The sequence below is a fragment of the Ochotona princeps genome, chromosome 25, assembly GCF_030435755.1.
Source record: "Ochotona princeps isolate mOchPri1 chromosome 25, mOchPri1.hap1, whole genome shotgun sequence".
In the NCBI taxonomy this organism is placed as follows: domain Eukaryota; kingdom Metazoa; phylum Chordata; class Mammalia; order Lagomorpha; family Ochotonidae; genus Ochotona; species Ochotona princeps.
The window spans coordinates 1,490,029-1,507,167 of NC_080856.1; the positions used below are offsets into that span (position 1 = coordinate 1,490,029).

Below are 17,139 nucleotides of genomic sequence, written 5' to 3' on the forward strand. Positions count from 1 at the left end.
AAAGGCATCTCAGGTGCTTTGTGCAAGGAGCCGGGCAGGATAGGGGTCAGATTTCCTGCTGCTTGCCTCACCTGTTGCTGGCATGAATATAGAAACGAAGTGGGGTCTGGTCATAAGGAGGGGGCAGAGGGAAAACAAGTTGACAGATGGGAGTGTGTCAGTTCATTTGGAATATCACTGGTGGAAGCTTTGCATGTTTCCTGGGCCACTGGACGCACAGGTATGTGCTCAGCACACAGGGGAGGCAGGATGACTTCCTGCTCGGTGTCTCGGGACCCGGTGCTTCAGAGCACCTGTCAGTCATTGGCACATGAAGGACCGCCTTCTGAGGGTTGACATCTTACACTGTTGTTACTTGATCAATACTATGTGTTTTAGAAACTCAGTGTCGTCATGGTGATGGAGATCATTTCTGAACTCCAAGATATACTTGTAAAATCCGCTCTTCTGCTACTGTCTTGCTGATTTCCAGGTAGAAATAGTTCTTGGCCCTAAAACTTTGCTGCAGTCATTCTGAGTATATATATATTTACTCAGTGAATATAGCTCTGTTCAGCTTCCGGCTGTGGTGGAGATTTCTGCCAAGATTTGTGGCACACAGCTGAAATATGTTTTGTATTTTATGAGCTTTGGCTCATCGTGGAATTAAATAGCACTAATTACATGAATATAGACCAGCAAGGGAGACAACTGTTCACTTCCTGATTCTCCCTGGAATTGACAAAGAAATAGGGGGGGGGGGGGGGTAGAAGGACAAGACAGTGACGAGGCAGGGTGGGGGGTGGCTCTTCCTCTAGACATTAGATGACAACAGAGATGCTGTCACCTGGCAGAATGTGCCCAGAATAGTCTACTCCCCCACAGAGCCACTAGCCAGCAGCATTTGGGCTTGCACCAGGTGGCTGGGCTGAGGGCAGCAGGACTGGGCTGAGGGCAGCGGGACTGGGCTGAGGGTAGCAGGTGGCTGGGCTGAGGGCAGCGGGTCTGCTGGGCTGAGGGCACCAGGTGGCTGGGTTGAGGGCAGCAGGACTGGGCTGAGGGCACCAGGTGGCTGGGCTGAGGGCAGCGGGGCTGGGCTGAGGGCAGTGGGTCTGCTGGGCTGAGGGCACCAGGTGGCTGGGCTGAGGGCAGTGGGACTGGGCTGAGGGCAGCAGCATTTGGGCTTGCACCAGGTGGCTGGGCTGAGGGCAGCGGGACTGGGCTGAGGGCAGCAGGATTGGGCTGAGGGCACCAGGTGGCTGGGCTAAGGGCAGCAGGATTGGGCTGAGGGCACCATGTGGCTGGGCTGAGGGCAGTGGGGCTGGGCTGAGGGCAGCGGGTCTGCTGGGCTGAGGGCAGCAGGACTGGGCTGAGGGCAGCAGGATTGGGCTGAGGGCACCAGGTGGCTGGGCTGAGGGCAGCGGGACTGGGCTGAGGGCACCATGTGGCTGGGCTGAGGGCAGCGGGACTGGGCTGAGGGCAGCGGGTCTGCTGGGCTGAGGGCAGCAGGACTGGACTGAGGGCAGCAGAATTGGGCTGAGGGTACCAGGTGGCTGGGCTGAGGGCAGCGGGACTGGGCTGAGGGCACCATGTGGCTGGGCTGAGGGCAGCGGGACTGGGCTGAGGGCAGCAGGTGGCTGGGTTGAGGGCAGCGGGACTGGGTTGAGGGCACCATGTGGCTGGGCTGAGGGCAGCGGGTCTGCTGGGCTGAGGGCAGCAGGACTGGGCTGAGGGCACCAGGTGGCTGGGCTGAGGGCAGCGGGACTTGGCTGAGGGCACCAGGTGGCTGGGCTGAGGGCAGCGGGTCTGCTAGGCTGAGGGCAGCAGGACTGGGCTGAGGGCAGCAGGATTGGGCTGAGGGCACCAGGTGGCTGGGCTGAGGGCAGTGGGGCTGGGCTGAGGTGCTTCAGAGACTAGCACATGTGAGTGGGAGTGGGAGAGGAGAGAGAGAGAGAGAGAGAGAGAGAGAGAAAGAGAGAGAGAGAGAGAGAGAGAGAGAGAGAGAACAAGAGCAAGAGAGACAAAGAGAGAGATCTAAGGAACTGGCTTGCTCATTGTCAGCCTGGAGATCCGGCAGATGGGGGACCCAGTGTGATTGTGTGTGATCTCAGCCAAGCTCTGTGCCTGCTCATGCCTCAGTCTTGGTCTTCTTATCTGTAAAGGGGGTGTACTTGCCAGTGCCTCACTGGCCACACAAAGTGATGATGAACAACAAGCTTAGAGCCAAGGCATGTATATGAAAACACTTTGTCAGCTCTGCAAGGTAATTATGATTTCAAACTACTCTGTAATAACTTCTCTCTGCCACTTAGTAATCTGAGAGGATGGTGCAATTTCAGAAAAATTAGTTTGAGCTCTTCAAAACTTGCCACATAAAACAAAGCCAGCCCCAATTTCTTTAATCAAAATGATGATCAGTTTGTAGAACTGAGTCCCAGCTCTCCTGAGGCCACTCAGACAGGAAGATGGCAGCACAGCTAGCTTTGATTCAGGCTCCAGTGTATTCTTGTCGTTTCCCACCCGGCCTGGTTCAGGGGCTGCGTTTGGGAAACCTTGGGTGGGACTCAGTCCTGCTATTTGTCACAGGATGATGTGGGTGCTTGCTGCCTCTTGCCTGATTTGAAAGCCTGTTCAATGATAGAGTGTTGCTAACATCTGAAGTTGGGGTTGGGACTTGCTAGTGGGGCTCAGGACTTAACAAGGTTTGATGACCTGGATGGGAAACACAGCTGAAAGCTCGAGCAGTCAGCTTGGAGTTGTCTCAGGCAGCTCTTGTGGCAGCCGGCAACTGGTGCTTGGGCCTCCTGGGAGGCGGAGCTCTGGAGCTGTGGTGTCAGGTCTGCATAGGGATCAGCCCTGGGGTGTGCTCGGGGTCTCTGGTGATGCTCGGGGTCACTGGTGATCTCAGGGGTCACTGGTGATCTCAGGGTCACTGGTGATCTCGGGGTCACTGGTGATCTCAGGGTCACTGCTGATCTCAGGGGTCACTGGTGATGCTCGGGGTCACTGGTGATGCGTGGGGTCACTGGTGATGCTCAGGGGTCACTGGTGATCTCAGGGGTCACTGGTGATGCTCGGGGTCACTGCTGATGCTCGGGGTCACTGGTGATCTCAGGGTTGCTGGTGATGCTCGGGGTCACTGGTGATCTCAGGGTCACTGGTGATGCTCGGGGTCACTGGTGATGCTCAGGGTCACTGGTGATCTCAGGGGTCACTGGTGATGCTCGGGGTCACTGCTGATGCTCGGGGTCACTACTGATGCTCGGGGTCACTGGTGATCTCAGGGGTCACTGGTGATCTCAGGGGTCACTGGTGATGCTCAGGGTCACTGCTGATGCTCGGGGTCACTGGTGATGCTCGGGGTCACTGCTGATGCTCGGGGTCACTGGTGATCTCAGGGGTCACTGGTGATCTCAGGGTCACTGGTGATCTCAGGGGTCACTGGTGATGCTCGGGGTCACTGCTGATGCTCGGGGTCACTACTGATGCTCGGGGTCACTGGTGATCTCAGGGGTCACTGGTGATCTCAGGGTCACTGGTGATCTCAGGGTCACTGGTGATCTCAGGGGTCACTGGTGATGCTCTGGGTCACTGGTGATGCTCAGGGTCACTGGTGATGCTCGGGGTCACTGGTGATCTTGGGGTCACTGGTGATCTCAGGGGTCACTGGAGAAGCAGGCTGGAGTCCATGTCCTTGTTTTCCCCTTTCCTCTTTTAATTCTTTGTTGCCTGAGTAGTTTTTGTTGTTTTTCATTTAAAAATATTATTTATTTAAAAGGCAGAGTTAACACTCAGGGAGAGAGTGGGAGTGTGTTTGTTCCAGGTCTCCCACGTGAGTGGAGGGCACCCAGGGACTTGGGCCAACTTACCTGGCTTTTCTGGATGCATTGACAGGAAGCTGGGTCAGAAGTGGAACAGCTGGGACTTGAACCAACAGCTGTTTCGGGTGCCGGCACTTCAGGTGGAGACTTTACCTACTGTGCCCCAATGCCAACTTCTTGTTTGCTTACTAACCAGTTGGTCTTCAGTGTGTGAACCAAGAGGCTGGCATTCTTCGTCCCTGCTCCCCTTCCCGATGCTCCTCCCCTACAGGCACAGTCAACCTGCCAGCCCAGATGAGGGTGGTAGTTTTTGAGACGCAAGACTGCCTCATTTCAGCGCCTGATAGGAGATGGAGGGATGAAGGGTAGGCCGTGGCACCATTGCTCATTAAATTCGTAATTACAGGCTTGCTCACCTCGCTGCACGCAGACTATGGCCGTACATGTGTGAGTATACTCAGTGAAGCGGACTGTGTGGCTCTCCCCAGTACGTGGCACCTGCGGGTACAGACTGCTCGCAAGTTCCCTCCAGAAGGGCTGCGGCTGGGCCCCAGCTTGCACCTGCCTGTCTGGAAAGAGGATTATCAGCAGCCTGGCTGGAACTGTCCCGAGGCTGTGTTAGCCAGCAGAGCCGATGTGCCAGAGAGCGTCTCTACAGAGAAAAGCCAGGCAGCAGCTGCTGGAGCAGGTTCTGATGTGACAGCTAGGCTGTGGCTGTGCAGAGAGCACTGGACCGGGAGTCAGAGGCCTGGGCATCCTCTGTTCACCACGTGGATTTCTGCTTCCTTGGCAGGGATCAGGAACCTTCTCTTAGCTCAGAACCTTCTGGGGTCTCCTCTGACTTGGGTTTGCAAGGTCAGTACAAGATGAGCCATCTTCTCACTCTGGGTGAGAGGGGCCACCAGGTCCTTTCTCATTGCCATAACCCAACCCTCCCAGTTCCCACTTCCTATTTTGCAACGGCAACCAAGCCGTGTTGGTTTGTAGGCATGTAGCTTGTGCCAGGCAGAGCCCTGTGCCAGGGACACAGCCCCATGCCAGTGCTGTGTGGCTGTCGCTGAGCTCAAGGAGCCCCATAGACAGTGCTGCCCGGCTGTTGCCGAACTCACCCTCAGCTCCACGTGTCCTCTGGTCAAGACGGGAACATGGCAGCTCCCTGCTGTGGCTCTGTTCCCTTCTTCCCTCCATACTACGCATTTTGATCTCAAGCTCCAGACAGTGCTGTCCCTTGTCAGCGTGCCTCCAGGTTCACAGCTTGGCTCAATGCTGTTCGCTCCCCAAGGCCTGCTATAGCTTGCTCCTCGCTCCTTTACTCCCAGCTAGAAGTCTCCTTTCCTTGTGGGCCATTCTATAAAGCGCTATTGCCACATGGCTTCTCTTGTGTAAACATGGAGATGCTGGCAGCATCTCCCCAACTTATTGAGACCCCATTTTGGTTCCCACATGTCTCACACATGTTGTGTGCGTTCTGAGCGGACGCTGGCCTGCTGGGTGAGTGAGTGAAGGTCCATGGCTTGCAGCACTGCTATAGGTTGGGTGCTGCTCCTGCTAGAACCTTCCTCCTCTCATGCTTGAAAAGACCTGTGTTTTTGGAAAGTCTTTGTTCTGTTTCTTTTCTTCCTTTCCTGGATTCCATCAAACCTTAGTGATGTGGGGGACGATCTGATGGCTTCATGGTGTACCCTGACTCATTCCCTAGTTTGAGGAATTTGGGAGTAAATGAATGAAATTCCTCAGAGACAAGGTGGCACCTGAAGCTGTGCTGGGCACACATGCAGGAAGGTGCAGGGAGCAGCATGCTGGGCATACATGCAGGAAGATGCAGGGAGACACACTGGGCATACATGCAGGAAGGCACAGGGAGACACACTGGGCATACATGCAGGAAGGCACAGGGAGACACACTGGGCATACATGCTGGAAGGCACAGGGAGACACACTGGGCATACATGCAGGAAGGCACAGGGAGCCGCACTGGGCATACATGCAGGAAGGCACAGGGAGCCGCACTGGGCATACATGCAGGAAGGCACAGGGAGACACATTGGGCATACATGCAGGAAGGTGCAGGGAGACACACTGGGCATACATGCTGGAAGGCACAGGGAGCCGCACTGGGCATACATGCAGGAAGGCACAGGGAGACACACTGGGCATACATGCAGGAAGGCACAGGGAGCCGCACTGGGCATACATGCAGGAAGGTGCAGGGAGCCGCACTGGGCATACATGCAGGAAGGCACAGGGAGACACACTGGGCATACATGCAGGAAGGCACAGGGAGACACACGGTATGCACGCAGGAGGTATTCTGGGTGCAAGCGGACTGTCAGGATGGAAAATGATTTGGCTCCTCGGGGAGTTAGTTATTTACTTGACTGTTTTGTTCCCCTCCTACTTTAATGAAAACCTCTCAGAGGAGGCCTTGCTATATGGAAAGCAGCCAGGATCAGCCTCATTAAAATGACATTGGGACTCTGGCCGGACAGTTGTAGCCAGAGGGGTTGATTGCTCTGGCAATGAGAAGGGTAGGTTGAGCAGGTAGAGGGGTCAGAGGCCAGCACCGTGGTGAACAGCTCACAATACGGGCTCATTCCTGCTTGTTGCTGGTAATGGGGGCCGCTTGAATACCTCCAGTTGCACAGCCTGTGAGAAGACTACAGTAAGCTGAGATGTTTGGTGGCTAAGGGGAGCCAGCTATATGGGCTGACCTGTTTTTTAATCTATGGCTGCCTCATGTAGCTGTGTGAGCCCTACACTCCCTCCCCTGGGTTGCAGAATGGGGCAACATAGTATCCACTTGCTGTGTGAGTCAGGATCCCAGCAACTTCAGTTATCAGCACAGAGCTTTAATCGTTAAAGCATGGCTCCTGTTTGGGGAGAGCCCCAGTGGCTGCTGCTAGGGCAGTTTCTGGCGGGAGATGGCTCGCAAAACCTGGGGGGGGGGGAATGCAAATGCCGCATATGCCCTCTTCCCTTGCCCTGCCTCTCCTTCGCCCTCCAGGCTTCTGCAGCTGCACCTGACCAGTACAAAGGTGGGGGACCTGCTGGGGCTGGGTGCACACAGCTCAGCCCCCTTGCCAAATCCTTGTCCAGGGCACACCGCATGGAGACTGAGGGTCGGGAAGGCACACGGAAGGCACTTGACATGGAAAGGTTTGCAAAGGGGATGTGAGGTGTCTGCGAGGTGAGGGAATGGGGACTGCCACACAGGCAGTGTCTTGGTAGGCAGTGGCCAGCAGTTAGGACCATCCTCGATGCGACCTCACCTCTGTTACCTCTGAGCTGTCCCCTGGGCTGGGGCACTGTGTAGGGTGTCAGTTGGTGTTGAGGGGGTCCGGGGAGGCAGGCGGGCTGTGGTGAGTGGTGCTCCGCCCCTGCTCTCTGGCTTCACTGTTTCTCCTTCTTCCTCCAGGGGAGGCTGCCCCACTGCCTTGTGGCCCCCGCCGAGGACGAGGACCCGGCTGTGGCTGAGCGCTGCTGTGCCAGGCCCCGCTCTGACATGAAAGCCATGCCCTGGAGCTGGACTTGCCTGCTGTCCCACCTCCTGATGGTGGGCATGGGCTCCTGCACACCGCTCTCCCCGCGGCCACCTGCGCCGGCCCAGAAGCGATCTTTTGTCACTTTCCGAGGGGAGCCCAGCGAGAGCTTCAATCACCTGGTGGTGGATGAGAGGACAGGGCACATTTACCTAGGGGCCGTCAACCGGATCTACAAGCTGTCCGGCGACCTGAAGGTCCTGGTGGCCCACCAGACGGGGCCGGATGAGGACAACCCCAAATGTTACCCGCCCCGCATTGTGCAGACGTGTGCCGAACCCCTGACCACCACCGACAATGTCAACAAGATGCTGCTCATTGACTACAAGGAGAACAGGCTGATCGCGTGTGGGAGCCTCTTCCAGGGTGTCTGCAAGCTCCTGAGGCTGGACGACCTCTTCAAGCTGGCCGAGCCCTTCCACAAGAAGGAGCACTACCTGTCGGGGGCCAACGGCAGCGGCGCAGTCTTTGGCGTGATCGTTTCTTACAGCGATCTGGATGACAAGCTCTTCATTGCCACGGCCGTGGATGGCAAACCCGAGTACTTCCCCACCATCTCCAGCCGCAAGCTGACCAAGAACTCGGAGGCAGATGGCATGTTTGCATATGTCTTCCATGACGAGTTTGTGGCTTCCATGATCAAGATCCCCTCGGACACGTTCACCGTCATCCCCGACTTCGACATCTACTATGTCTATGGTTTCAGCAGTGGCAATTTTGTCTACTTTCTGACCCTTCAGCCCGAGATGGTGTCCCCGCCAGGCTCCACCACCAAGGAGCAGGTGTATACCTCCAAGCTGGTGAGGCTCTGCAAAGAGGACACGGCCTTCAACTCCTACGTGGAGGTGCCCATCGGCTGCGAGCGCAGCGGGGTGGAGTACCGCTTGCTGCAGGCCGCCTACCTCTCCAAAGCTGGGGCTGTGCTTGGTCGCACGCTCGGGGTCCGTCCAGATGACGATCTGCTCTTCACTGTCTTCTCCAAGGGCCAGAAGCGCAAGATGAAATCCCTGGATGAGTCGGCCCTGTGCATCTTCATCCTGAGGCAGATCAACGACCGCATCAAGGAGCGCCTGCAGTCCTGCTACCGGGGCGAGGGCACGCTCGACCTGGCCTGGCTCAAGGTGAAGGACATCCCTTGCAGCAGTGCGGTGAGTCTGCCGGGGGCTGTGGGCTCGGGCTGGGGGGCCTGAGGGGCCAAGATACCCCGCCACTCTTCTCCAGGGAGATTGCTGCCTCCTGGGTCTTCCTGGACTCGGTCCATCGGTAACTCAGTCGCGAGTGCATTCGTGGGCTGAAGCGTGGGTTCCTATTGGGGCTCTCAGTTCTGATCCATGCTGACTCCCTGACTGTGAGTGGCAGTGCTGCGGTGAGGTGGAAGGGTGCTCCAGTCAAGGCCAGGGCTGCCGGCCTGGCCTGCGTGGGGTCACACTGCTGCGTGTGCGTCCGTGGGAGCCCAGCCTGCACAGCTCTCCTGGCAGTTCAGAACAGAGCCATCGGTGGAGTGGGGAGAAGCTGCACCTGGGGGTGGAGTGGGGGTTCAGGAGGGCTCTGCTGGCAGCCTCCTCCTGTGTAGTTAGGAGATGGCACAAGGACAGCAGACGGGATGAGACCCGTGAACATGCAGGGGAGGTGGAGTGTGCCTAGGCGAGGAACGGGAGGGAAAGCGGCATTGATGAGTCTCCGGTGTGCAGTGCGGTGGGAGAGGCTCACAGTCAGCCGGCAGCGGCAGGCAGCACGGGGTGGCAGCACCGCTGTGGGCAGCCAGGGGCCCTTGGAGGGCCAGTCGGGGTGCAGCTGTGCTGCCTGCCCACAGGCTGCAGTGGGGGTGTGGCCTCCTGGCTCTCAGCAGGTAGCACACCTGCTTTCTCTGGTCATTTCTGCGGGTCTTTGAAATGGTGGCTTGTTTCGTTTTTTTTTGTAATGATTATTCAAGCGGCTTGAGAGCCATTGCTGTTAGCTCTCCAAGTCTTGTCTGCCTGTGTTTCTTTTCTCCCTGCCCCCTTTGTTTTCATCGTCCATTTAAAACATTATTAACCAAATATGAGAGAAGAAATCTGTGTCGTCATGTTAATCTGGGGAGAAGAAAAGGAACAGGTGTGCCTCGTGCTGATGTGGCTCCCGTCTGCTGCTCCGACCTTGGTGGGGTCCATTGAGGGGAGCTCATTGTCATGAGTTAGGGAAGAGTCAGTTTCCTTTCGCCAAGTGTGACTACCTGCAGATCTCAGGGGTGTTGGCACCCTGATGACCCCAGGCAAGCAGACAGAACGGACAACAGAGAGCCGGGGCAGCAGGGCCGTGGGGTGGGGATGGATGTGGACAACTGAATTCCTGTGTCAACCCAGCAGGAGAGAGGGGACTGCGGCTGAAACAGAGTGCATCAGTTCTGGAAGGTCCTGCAGCCCCTCACCCCTCTTCCCCCACAGCCCCGCTGCTCGTGGCCCAAGGAGACAGCATTCTGGTATGAGCCAAGCAAGGGGGCATCAGCTAGGGAGGCCAGCGTTATCCCCAGGTGGGGGCGGCGCTGTTGTTGGGCTGTGCTCAGCCACGGGCCCACAGAGAGGTCAGTGGGGATGTTGAGGGAACCTGGATGCTGCCACTGCAGCAGGACACCTGAGAGCATGTAGTTCGTAATGAAACTCATAGGCAAAACCTGCTTCTCACGGGACTAGAAGCTGTGAAGGCCTACATGAGGTGTTTATATCCAAAGAGAGCCTTCCAGCTGTGACAGAGCTTGAGGAAGGCAAATGCACTTTCAGTCACTCGGCACCTGTCTAGGGGCAAAGAGATGGCGGGAAGGTTGAACACAGGCTTTCACAAGGAGGCCCCTCTTCCAGTAATGACACTGACCTACTCAGAAGAGCTGAGTGCGAAGGCTTAACTGCCTCTCACAGGTTTCACCTATTAATATAGTTACCATGGTAATTACATTTCAGTAAGCGTTTGGGACATACAGTCTAACTGTAGCAGCCAGCCAGGGGCAGATGAACGCGTTGCCTCCAGTCGTACACCTTGTGTGCAGCCGGGTGCAGGTGGATGCATTGCCTGCAGTCATACATCTTGTGTGCAGGTGCCCAGCCCTTGAGGAGGGTCTCTTCAGTCCTCAGGGCACCTGCACAGACACACACACACACATACACACGTGTGCACACCCACCACACATGTACTTTCATCATGCAGGAAATGCCACCATGAATGTGCACACATGTCACCTACTTTGGAAGATGGCAAGTCTGTGCAGTGTTGCTTCTGAGACCAAAGGGATTCACTTTTCTACAAAACACTTGGTCCAAACCCTGCCCTTGTGGGAGCAGCATCAGCTGCAGGGATCTGTGAGACTGCTCTTACTTCCTGCACCAAAGGCCAAGTTCATTGTGGAAGTCTGCAGAGCTGCAGGCCCTAACACTGAAGATTACCTTGGAGAGAACAGAGAGAAAATAGCTTAGCAAGATGGGCCATTGCCAGGATTTGACTCATGGTGCCAGGTAACAAGCTTTTGAATTTTTCTTTCGGCTTTAATTAGCTCTTTTCAAGTCAGACGCACATTCTGGGCTGACAATGGAGAGAAGACCAGACACTGTACAGAAACAAAAGGCCAAACCAGCTGCTAGTACAAAATATCCATTTCTTTTGGTTTGGCCAAGGCTTGGGTCCCTTTGCTGTGGCCTTCTTGCTACAGTGCCTTTGGACTCAGCTCAGGCCACACGTGTTTTGTACACCGTGGGCATCAATGGGATAGATGGAGCGAACTCTGGAGTTCTTTCTTGCCTCCCAGCCTGGGATCCCTGGAGGCCAGTGGAGTGGGTGTGGGCTTGTGTTCTGTAGACGGTGGTGCAGGGTAGCACAACACAGTTTTGTGTGTTGTAGTGTGGAAGCCCCTGCAGGTGTTATTGCAGCTACATTTGTTTTTTTCAAGAAAGAGATGCCGGCATCCATATGGGCGCTGGATGGTGTGCCGCCTGCCCTGCTTTCTATCCAGCTCCCTGCTCATGACCTGGGAAAAGCAGCAGAGGACGGCCCAAGTGTTTGGCCTCTTTAGCTATGTGGGAGACCCAGATGGAGTTTCTGGTTCCTGGCTTTGGCCTGGCCCAGCCATGGCCATGCTGATCATCTGGGGAGTGAACTAGGAGATTGAACTACACTGCCAGCAAACTACAACTTTACAACTCAAAGACCTTACAGAATGGGCACCCCGTACAAGTCATTCTTACTGTGGTTCTCGTCTTACTTAATTAAGTTGGAGCAGGTGGCACTGTGAGGCCCCGGGATTTCTGGCCCCTTCCTTCCCCTAGACTGGAGCTTCCAGAGTGCAGAGCAAGAAGTAGACCAGCCCCAGCCATCTGTCTAACTCAGAGGACCCTGCTGCCTCTGCTGTGCTGTGGGGCAGAACATGTGGGGAACTCAGCCTGCTCCCCACAGGCATCCATGGAGCCATGAGCTTGAGGCTGAAGCCTCATGTACTGCAGGCCCCAAGGGCTCCCTGGTGTTTTTGTATGGGAACAATCAGGGGCTACATTCACGAAGAGGCAGGGCTGGACAACTGGGAGTAAGTGCTTGTGGTACGTACAGAACTCCAAGTTCATGCAGAACACACAAAACCCTGCATGGGTGTTGGGAATCCAGGCTGGGACAGTGGTGTCTAGGTGGGCTCTGCACCTGGGGCAGCTTCCGCCCTTGCCTTTGAGCCATTTGTTCCCTAGTCCAGATGGTCTTCAGCCAAGAGCAGCTGCACTACAGTCTGAAGTTGTTGCGGGGATCTTGTGCTGGCCTGGGAATAAGGGCAACCCGGGAAGGAACTGTCAGAGTCAGACTGGTAGATTTGGTAAGGGTCACTCAAGCTGGTTACAGTCAGAGACTTCCATGCACTCTCAGTCACTCAACAGCAGAAGAAGGTGGTGGGGCCATCTCTCTGTGGCCCCCGTTGGAGCTGTCTCCAAGCTCCCTGAGCCATTGTGTCTGCAGAGCGTATGGCGTGGGGCTGTGGAGCTCAGAACATGTGGCCGCTGTCATGGGCCGGAGCCCCATGCAGGCCAGGCTGACAGCTCCACCAGCAGTGAGCAGGAGAGCATGCAGTTGTGTGGCTCTCATTCTTGTGTTATATGTGAGCCAAGAACCTGGTGTCCCAGAGGGTTGCTACTATCACCTGCTGTCCTTTCTGGTAGTCTTTGGGCCGGAGCCCCTAGCTTGCCCGTGAACTCATTAGACTCTGGCAATGTTCTCACTCCTAGAGGATGCAGAAGCCACTGGAGGTCGTCTCTGGGGGCCCAGGAAGTGGAGGGGAGAGGTCTTTAGGGTCTCAGAAGGAGGGGCCAGCACAACCATCAGACTGTCACTCACTCTAATTTTCTCTGAACTTGGGCCCCGTTGAGGAGTGTTAGGTGAGGAGGTAGGAAGCAGCCTCTTCACCTTCTTTTGACCTTGACCTTGAGTGACCTTCCCTTAGAAAATTTGGGTCCTTAAGATAGAAACGTGACCTGCAATCAAGGCCCAGGGCGGGAGGAGGCAGCACTGGCCTCCAGTGCACGGATGGCTGTGGGCACTCAGCCGGTATTGGATGAGCGAGGGACAAGCATGCCAGTCGCGGCGCGGGGTCACAGAGGCACAGAGAAGCCTCATGCGTCATTCTAGGGCGCATCATTAATGGACCAGACCCTGCTGCTGTCCGTATTCTCAGGCTGCTGGTTCCTCCAACGCCCACCCCTCTGCCCCCTCCTGCCATGTCCAGTGCGGCCATGGCCTGAGCTTCACGGCTGCTGCCAGCCAGGAGCCAGAGTTCTCAGTCCCTCTCCCCTCACACACTCCTCCAGGAACCCCTGGAGGAGAACCTTGGCAAAGCCAAGCTCCCCACTGCCCTCGGGGCTCACCTCCAGCCCTGTCCAGTCCCACAGGGGCAGAAGTGCTGGGGACTTTGGCGATCGCTTCACCTCCTGGGCCAGTGTGTGCACGCATGGGAGTGGAGAAACCCATTCCTGTTTGTGTCACTCAGTGGTTTCCTGTACACAGTGTCCTGGGGAGACCAGGTCACCCCTCAAACCCGGGCTGGCCTCCCCTCCTAGCCCGAACGGTCCCTCAGATGTGACTGGCGCCTCGGATCCTGAAACACCATGCAAGTAAGCATCCCGAGTGGTCAGGCAGCCGCCTGGGCCCAGGGCAGTTTCTGCCTGTCTGCTGGGTGTTTGCTTTTCCCCAGCGGCAGGAAGCTTGGCAGTGACTGGATGGAGCTGCATCCTGTTGTTGATGGCTGTGTGCAGAGTTTGCTCTGCTCAGCTTGGCTCCCCTCCTTGCTGGGAAAGCCTCTTCTTCCCGGCCTCATGCCTCCTCTCCTAGTCTCCAAACTCCCATCCTTGTCTTTATACATGGCATGGCCCATGGCAGGTGCACGTTGCCGACTGTGCCCGTGTCTCCATGCACAGCTCGTCTCCCGCCTGGGCTGGGCCCTGACCTCTTGCAGCTTCGTAGGTCACAGCCTCCCTGCCCTGTGCATTATGGGAAGAGTGCCTGTTGTGGCTCAGCCCAGATCTTGAGAGAACCGAGTCTTACCACACATTTCTCCAAGCTTCCCCGTCCCAGGTCCCTGAGTGAAAGGCCCAGTGTTTGCAGAGAAATCCCTAACACAGGCTGGCCCAAGCCTAGGGAAAGTGCTGGGTGCAGGGGAGCCCAGGCTGTGAGACTGGCCTCCTTGGCTGGGTGCATTTTCCCAGGAGGCCCACTCAGGAGGCTGTCAGGTCAGAAGGGATAGTGACTGGACCCACACACACCTTTGAGTTCTCACCAGGGCGACTGCTGAGTAATCCCGGCTCAGGGTGCTGACACTGTCCAGGCCCCCTTTGCTCTGCTGTTGGGGCGACATGCCTTCCCAGGAATCCCTCTGTCCCTGGCGGAGGTCTGTTTCGGTGCCCTCTGCTTCTCCACCTTGCTCCTGGGTTTCACCGTCTCCCTCACATGCTGGCTCTTCCTGCGATTTGTTCTTGCCCACACCCACTCACTACACTTAGCAGCTGCAACAGAGGGATTGCTCTCCTGTGCACACACAGGCACACACACTCGGAGTACACTACGGCCCAGCCCAGACAGGAAGCCCCGCCTCTTCCTTGGTGCAGTGACTAACCTTGCTCAACAACCCAGATGTGTGTTTCTAGGATTCCCTTTCAATGCTGTCTTCCTTAGTGGGTGGCATGAGGGCCGAGGCACTGCCTGCAGGTGCAGTCATTGGGTCCCAGCCCAGCTGCAGAGTAACTGGGGTGGCAAGCACACTCCCTTCTGCTTTGTGGGCGGGATGTGGTTTTATCTCCAAGGAGGAGGTGGTAGGATCACATTCCTTTAACGAAGCAAGGAAAGAACACACTGAGACACAGAACACCTTGCACTTGTTGGGTGTGTCAACATTTCCATGACCAACTTGGAGGTCTTCTTCAGGTTGGGATAACCAAGCAACAGGAGGAAAGAACTGTAATGTAACCGTGCTGGGAGCTCATCATGGACCACACTGCCTACCCCTCTCCCCCCAACATCTGCCTCTGAGAGATCCAGCTGTGCCTGACCCAGGGGTCGTGTTCAACGCCCCAGGAAGTGCCTCCTTTGGCTTTTTCCTTCCACGGGGGTGCATGTTGTGACTGCTGAGACGACCCTTCCAAGGCGAGGACGTGTTTCCAGCCAGACTCCAGCTGCTGCACCTGCAGCTGCTCCTGATCTTCACAAGGCCAAGGTGAGCGGGGAGACAGCCGAGGGAGCTGTTCCCCACGGGCCTGCTCTCTAACATTTCTCCCCTCGTGGCTTTGGCTGTTGCCATGCTGCCTACACACGTGAAACGGGATCAGCAGGAGAGAAGAGAGCTTTGCCTCTTTCCTGGGTCTCGGTAGCACCATGTCTGTCAGCTTTCCAGAATGTAATGGGATTTGTTCGGCTGATTTATCCCGCATGCAGGCGGTGTTACCCAGGCTCACACGCAGGCCTGCCGATGAAGGAGAAAGAGAAACGGCCACGAAAGTGGGGTTAATAAAATTTATTCTCACTAACAAGAGAATGAACTACCCCATAACTCTGCCTGGCGTACAGGGCCACTGTCTCCTAGCATCCGCCAGAAAACACACAAACTTAATCATCGTAGCGCTCCTTGATCCAATGACTGTCCCTGTGGCGGCTGAGTTTGTCTGTCTCAAGTCTGGGAAGGAGAATGGGAATTTGAGGTGGGCAGGGTGGCATGCAAAGGGGTTTATTTGCTTCTAAGAGGTGGCAGCTGGGGGGTCTGGGAGGAGCTGAAGCATAAGAGAGCTGGGCTTTGGCTGGCACTGTTGACAATGCTTACACTTCCCTGGGGCTCTTGGATATGCATCACATCCACCCACCTCCTGCTGCAGTATGCTGCTGGCTGCAGGGTCCCGAATGGCTGGGGAGCTCATGATTGTTGCGCTACAGCCTCTTGTGCTTGCAGAAGGAACAAGAGGTTCTTGGGGGGCTGAGCTTAGGAGGACCAGGTCCTGGGGCCAGCAGTGCCTAGAGCCCTGACCAGGTGCTGGGGCTAGCAGAGGCCCTGACCAAGTCCTAGGGCCAGCAGTGCCTAGGACCCTGATCAGGTGCTGGGGCCAGCAGTACCTAAAGCCCTGATCAAGTCCTGGGGCCAGCAGTGCCTAAAGCCCTGACCAAGTCCTGGGGCCAGCAGTGCCTAGAGCCCCAAGTTCCAGCTCTCCATGTGTAGGTGGGCTGCTGTGCTACGCAGTGCAGCCCATGCAGCCTGGCCTGCAGACAGCATGCAGTGCGTTCTGTTCCTCCCCTGAGAGAACCACTCCCAACTTCATTCCTTATCAGAAAGAGAGTTTGTCAGGATGGCCAGTAAATATCTACATGGATCCCTGGTGGCACTGGGCTGCAGATAGTTCCAACATTTCTAAATGTGTCTGAGAAGCGTTGCGTTTAGCAGGCGGCTTTCAGCACAGGCTGTCAGGTGCATCAGTAATTAGATGAATATTTGCATCAAAACCAACCTTATGTCTTCCAATAGAACTCCTAAGACACAGTGACTTACACCTTCCTGCTTAGGTCCTGTACCCTTCTCCTTTGGTATGCCTAGAGGCAAGATGCTTGGGTCTTGGGAAACCTGGCCATCGTATGTTGAGTGGCTTTCCCACCTGAGATAATTTTTCGCTAAGGCCCTGCAGTAGCGTGTTTGTCTAAGTAATGGCTGCAGCTTGCTGGAAGCCTGTTGGGAGCACTGCACGAATGCCCTGCCCTAAGATGGCGGCTGGCTCAAGGCCAGGAGGCAGCAGGAAGACAGAAGGATGCAGGTGAGGCAGATTTGCCTCCTCTCCAGAGCCTGGCCTGGAGGTCGCAGGTGAGGCAGATTTGCCTCCTCTCCAGGGCCTGGCCAATCAGGTAGCACCCAGTGGGCCCACAGGAAAAAAGGATATATAAGCAGCCTGCTTTAGGCAAGGGGCGGAGCTACAGAGGACGGACGGAAGGAAGGACAGACGGACGGACGGACGGACGGAAGGAACGAACAGACGACGACGAAGAAAGACGGGTTGGAAGAATAAAGTGGCTCTTGAAACAGAGCCTGGAGTGTCAGGTGATTTCTTCCGCGGGACGGGAGACCCCGATAGAAGCCCACCTTCCCTGCACACGTTTGTCTTTCCCACAATCTCACAGAAAAGCACACAAGAAAGCATCCACAGGAGGTGAGTGGAAGAGACCTCACTGTTGTCTGTGCCCTCAGGAAGCCAGGACACCCTGGACCTGTGATTGCACCTTGCTGGCGTCTCTAACCTCCTAGGGTTAGCATGGCCTGCATGAGGGAGGGTGGGACTTGG

The 17,139-nt window shown here is 56.2% G+C and overlaps 1 protein-coding gene across 2 annotated transcripts in view; it reads left to right on the plus strand.

Annotated features, from left to right (window-relative positions):
* The first annotated feature begins 7,208 nt into the window (after positions 1-7,208).
* The window catches only part of PLXNA4 (plexin A4), a 302,382-nt gene continuing 292,451 nt past the window's right edge, over positions 7,209-17,139 (plus strand). The window contains exon 1 of one of the 2 annotated variants that reach the window (XM_004598181.2): positions 7,209-8,487. In XM_004598181.2, coding sequence (XP_004598238.2) covers positions 7,303-8,487 — 1,185 coding nt within the window. In that variant the 5' untranslated portion in view covers positions 7,209-7,302. The remainder of the gene's footprint in view (positions 8,488-17,139) is intronic. The other variant, XM_058654905.1, reaches the window with a different exon arrangement.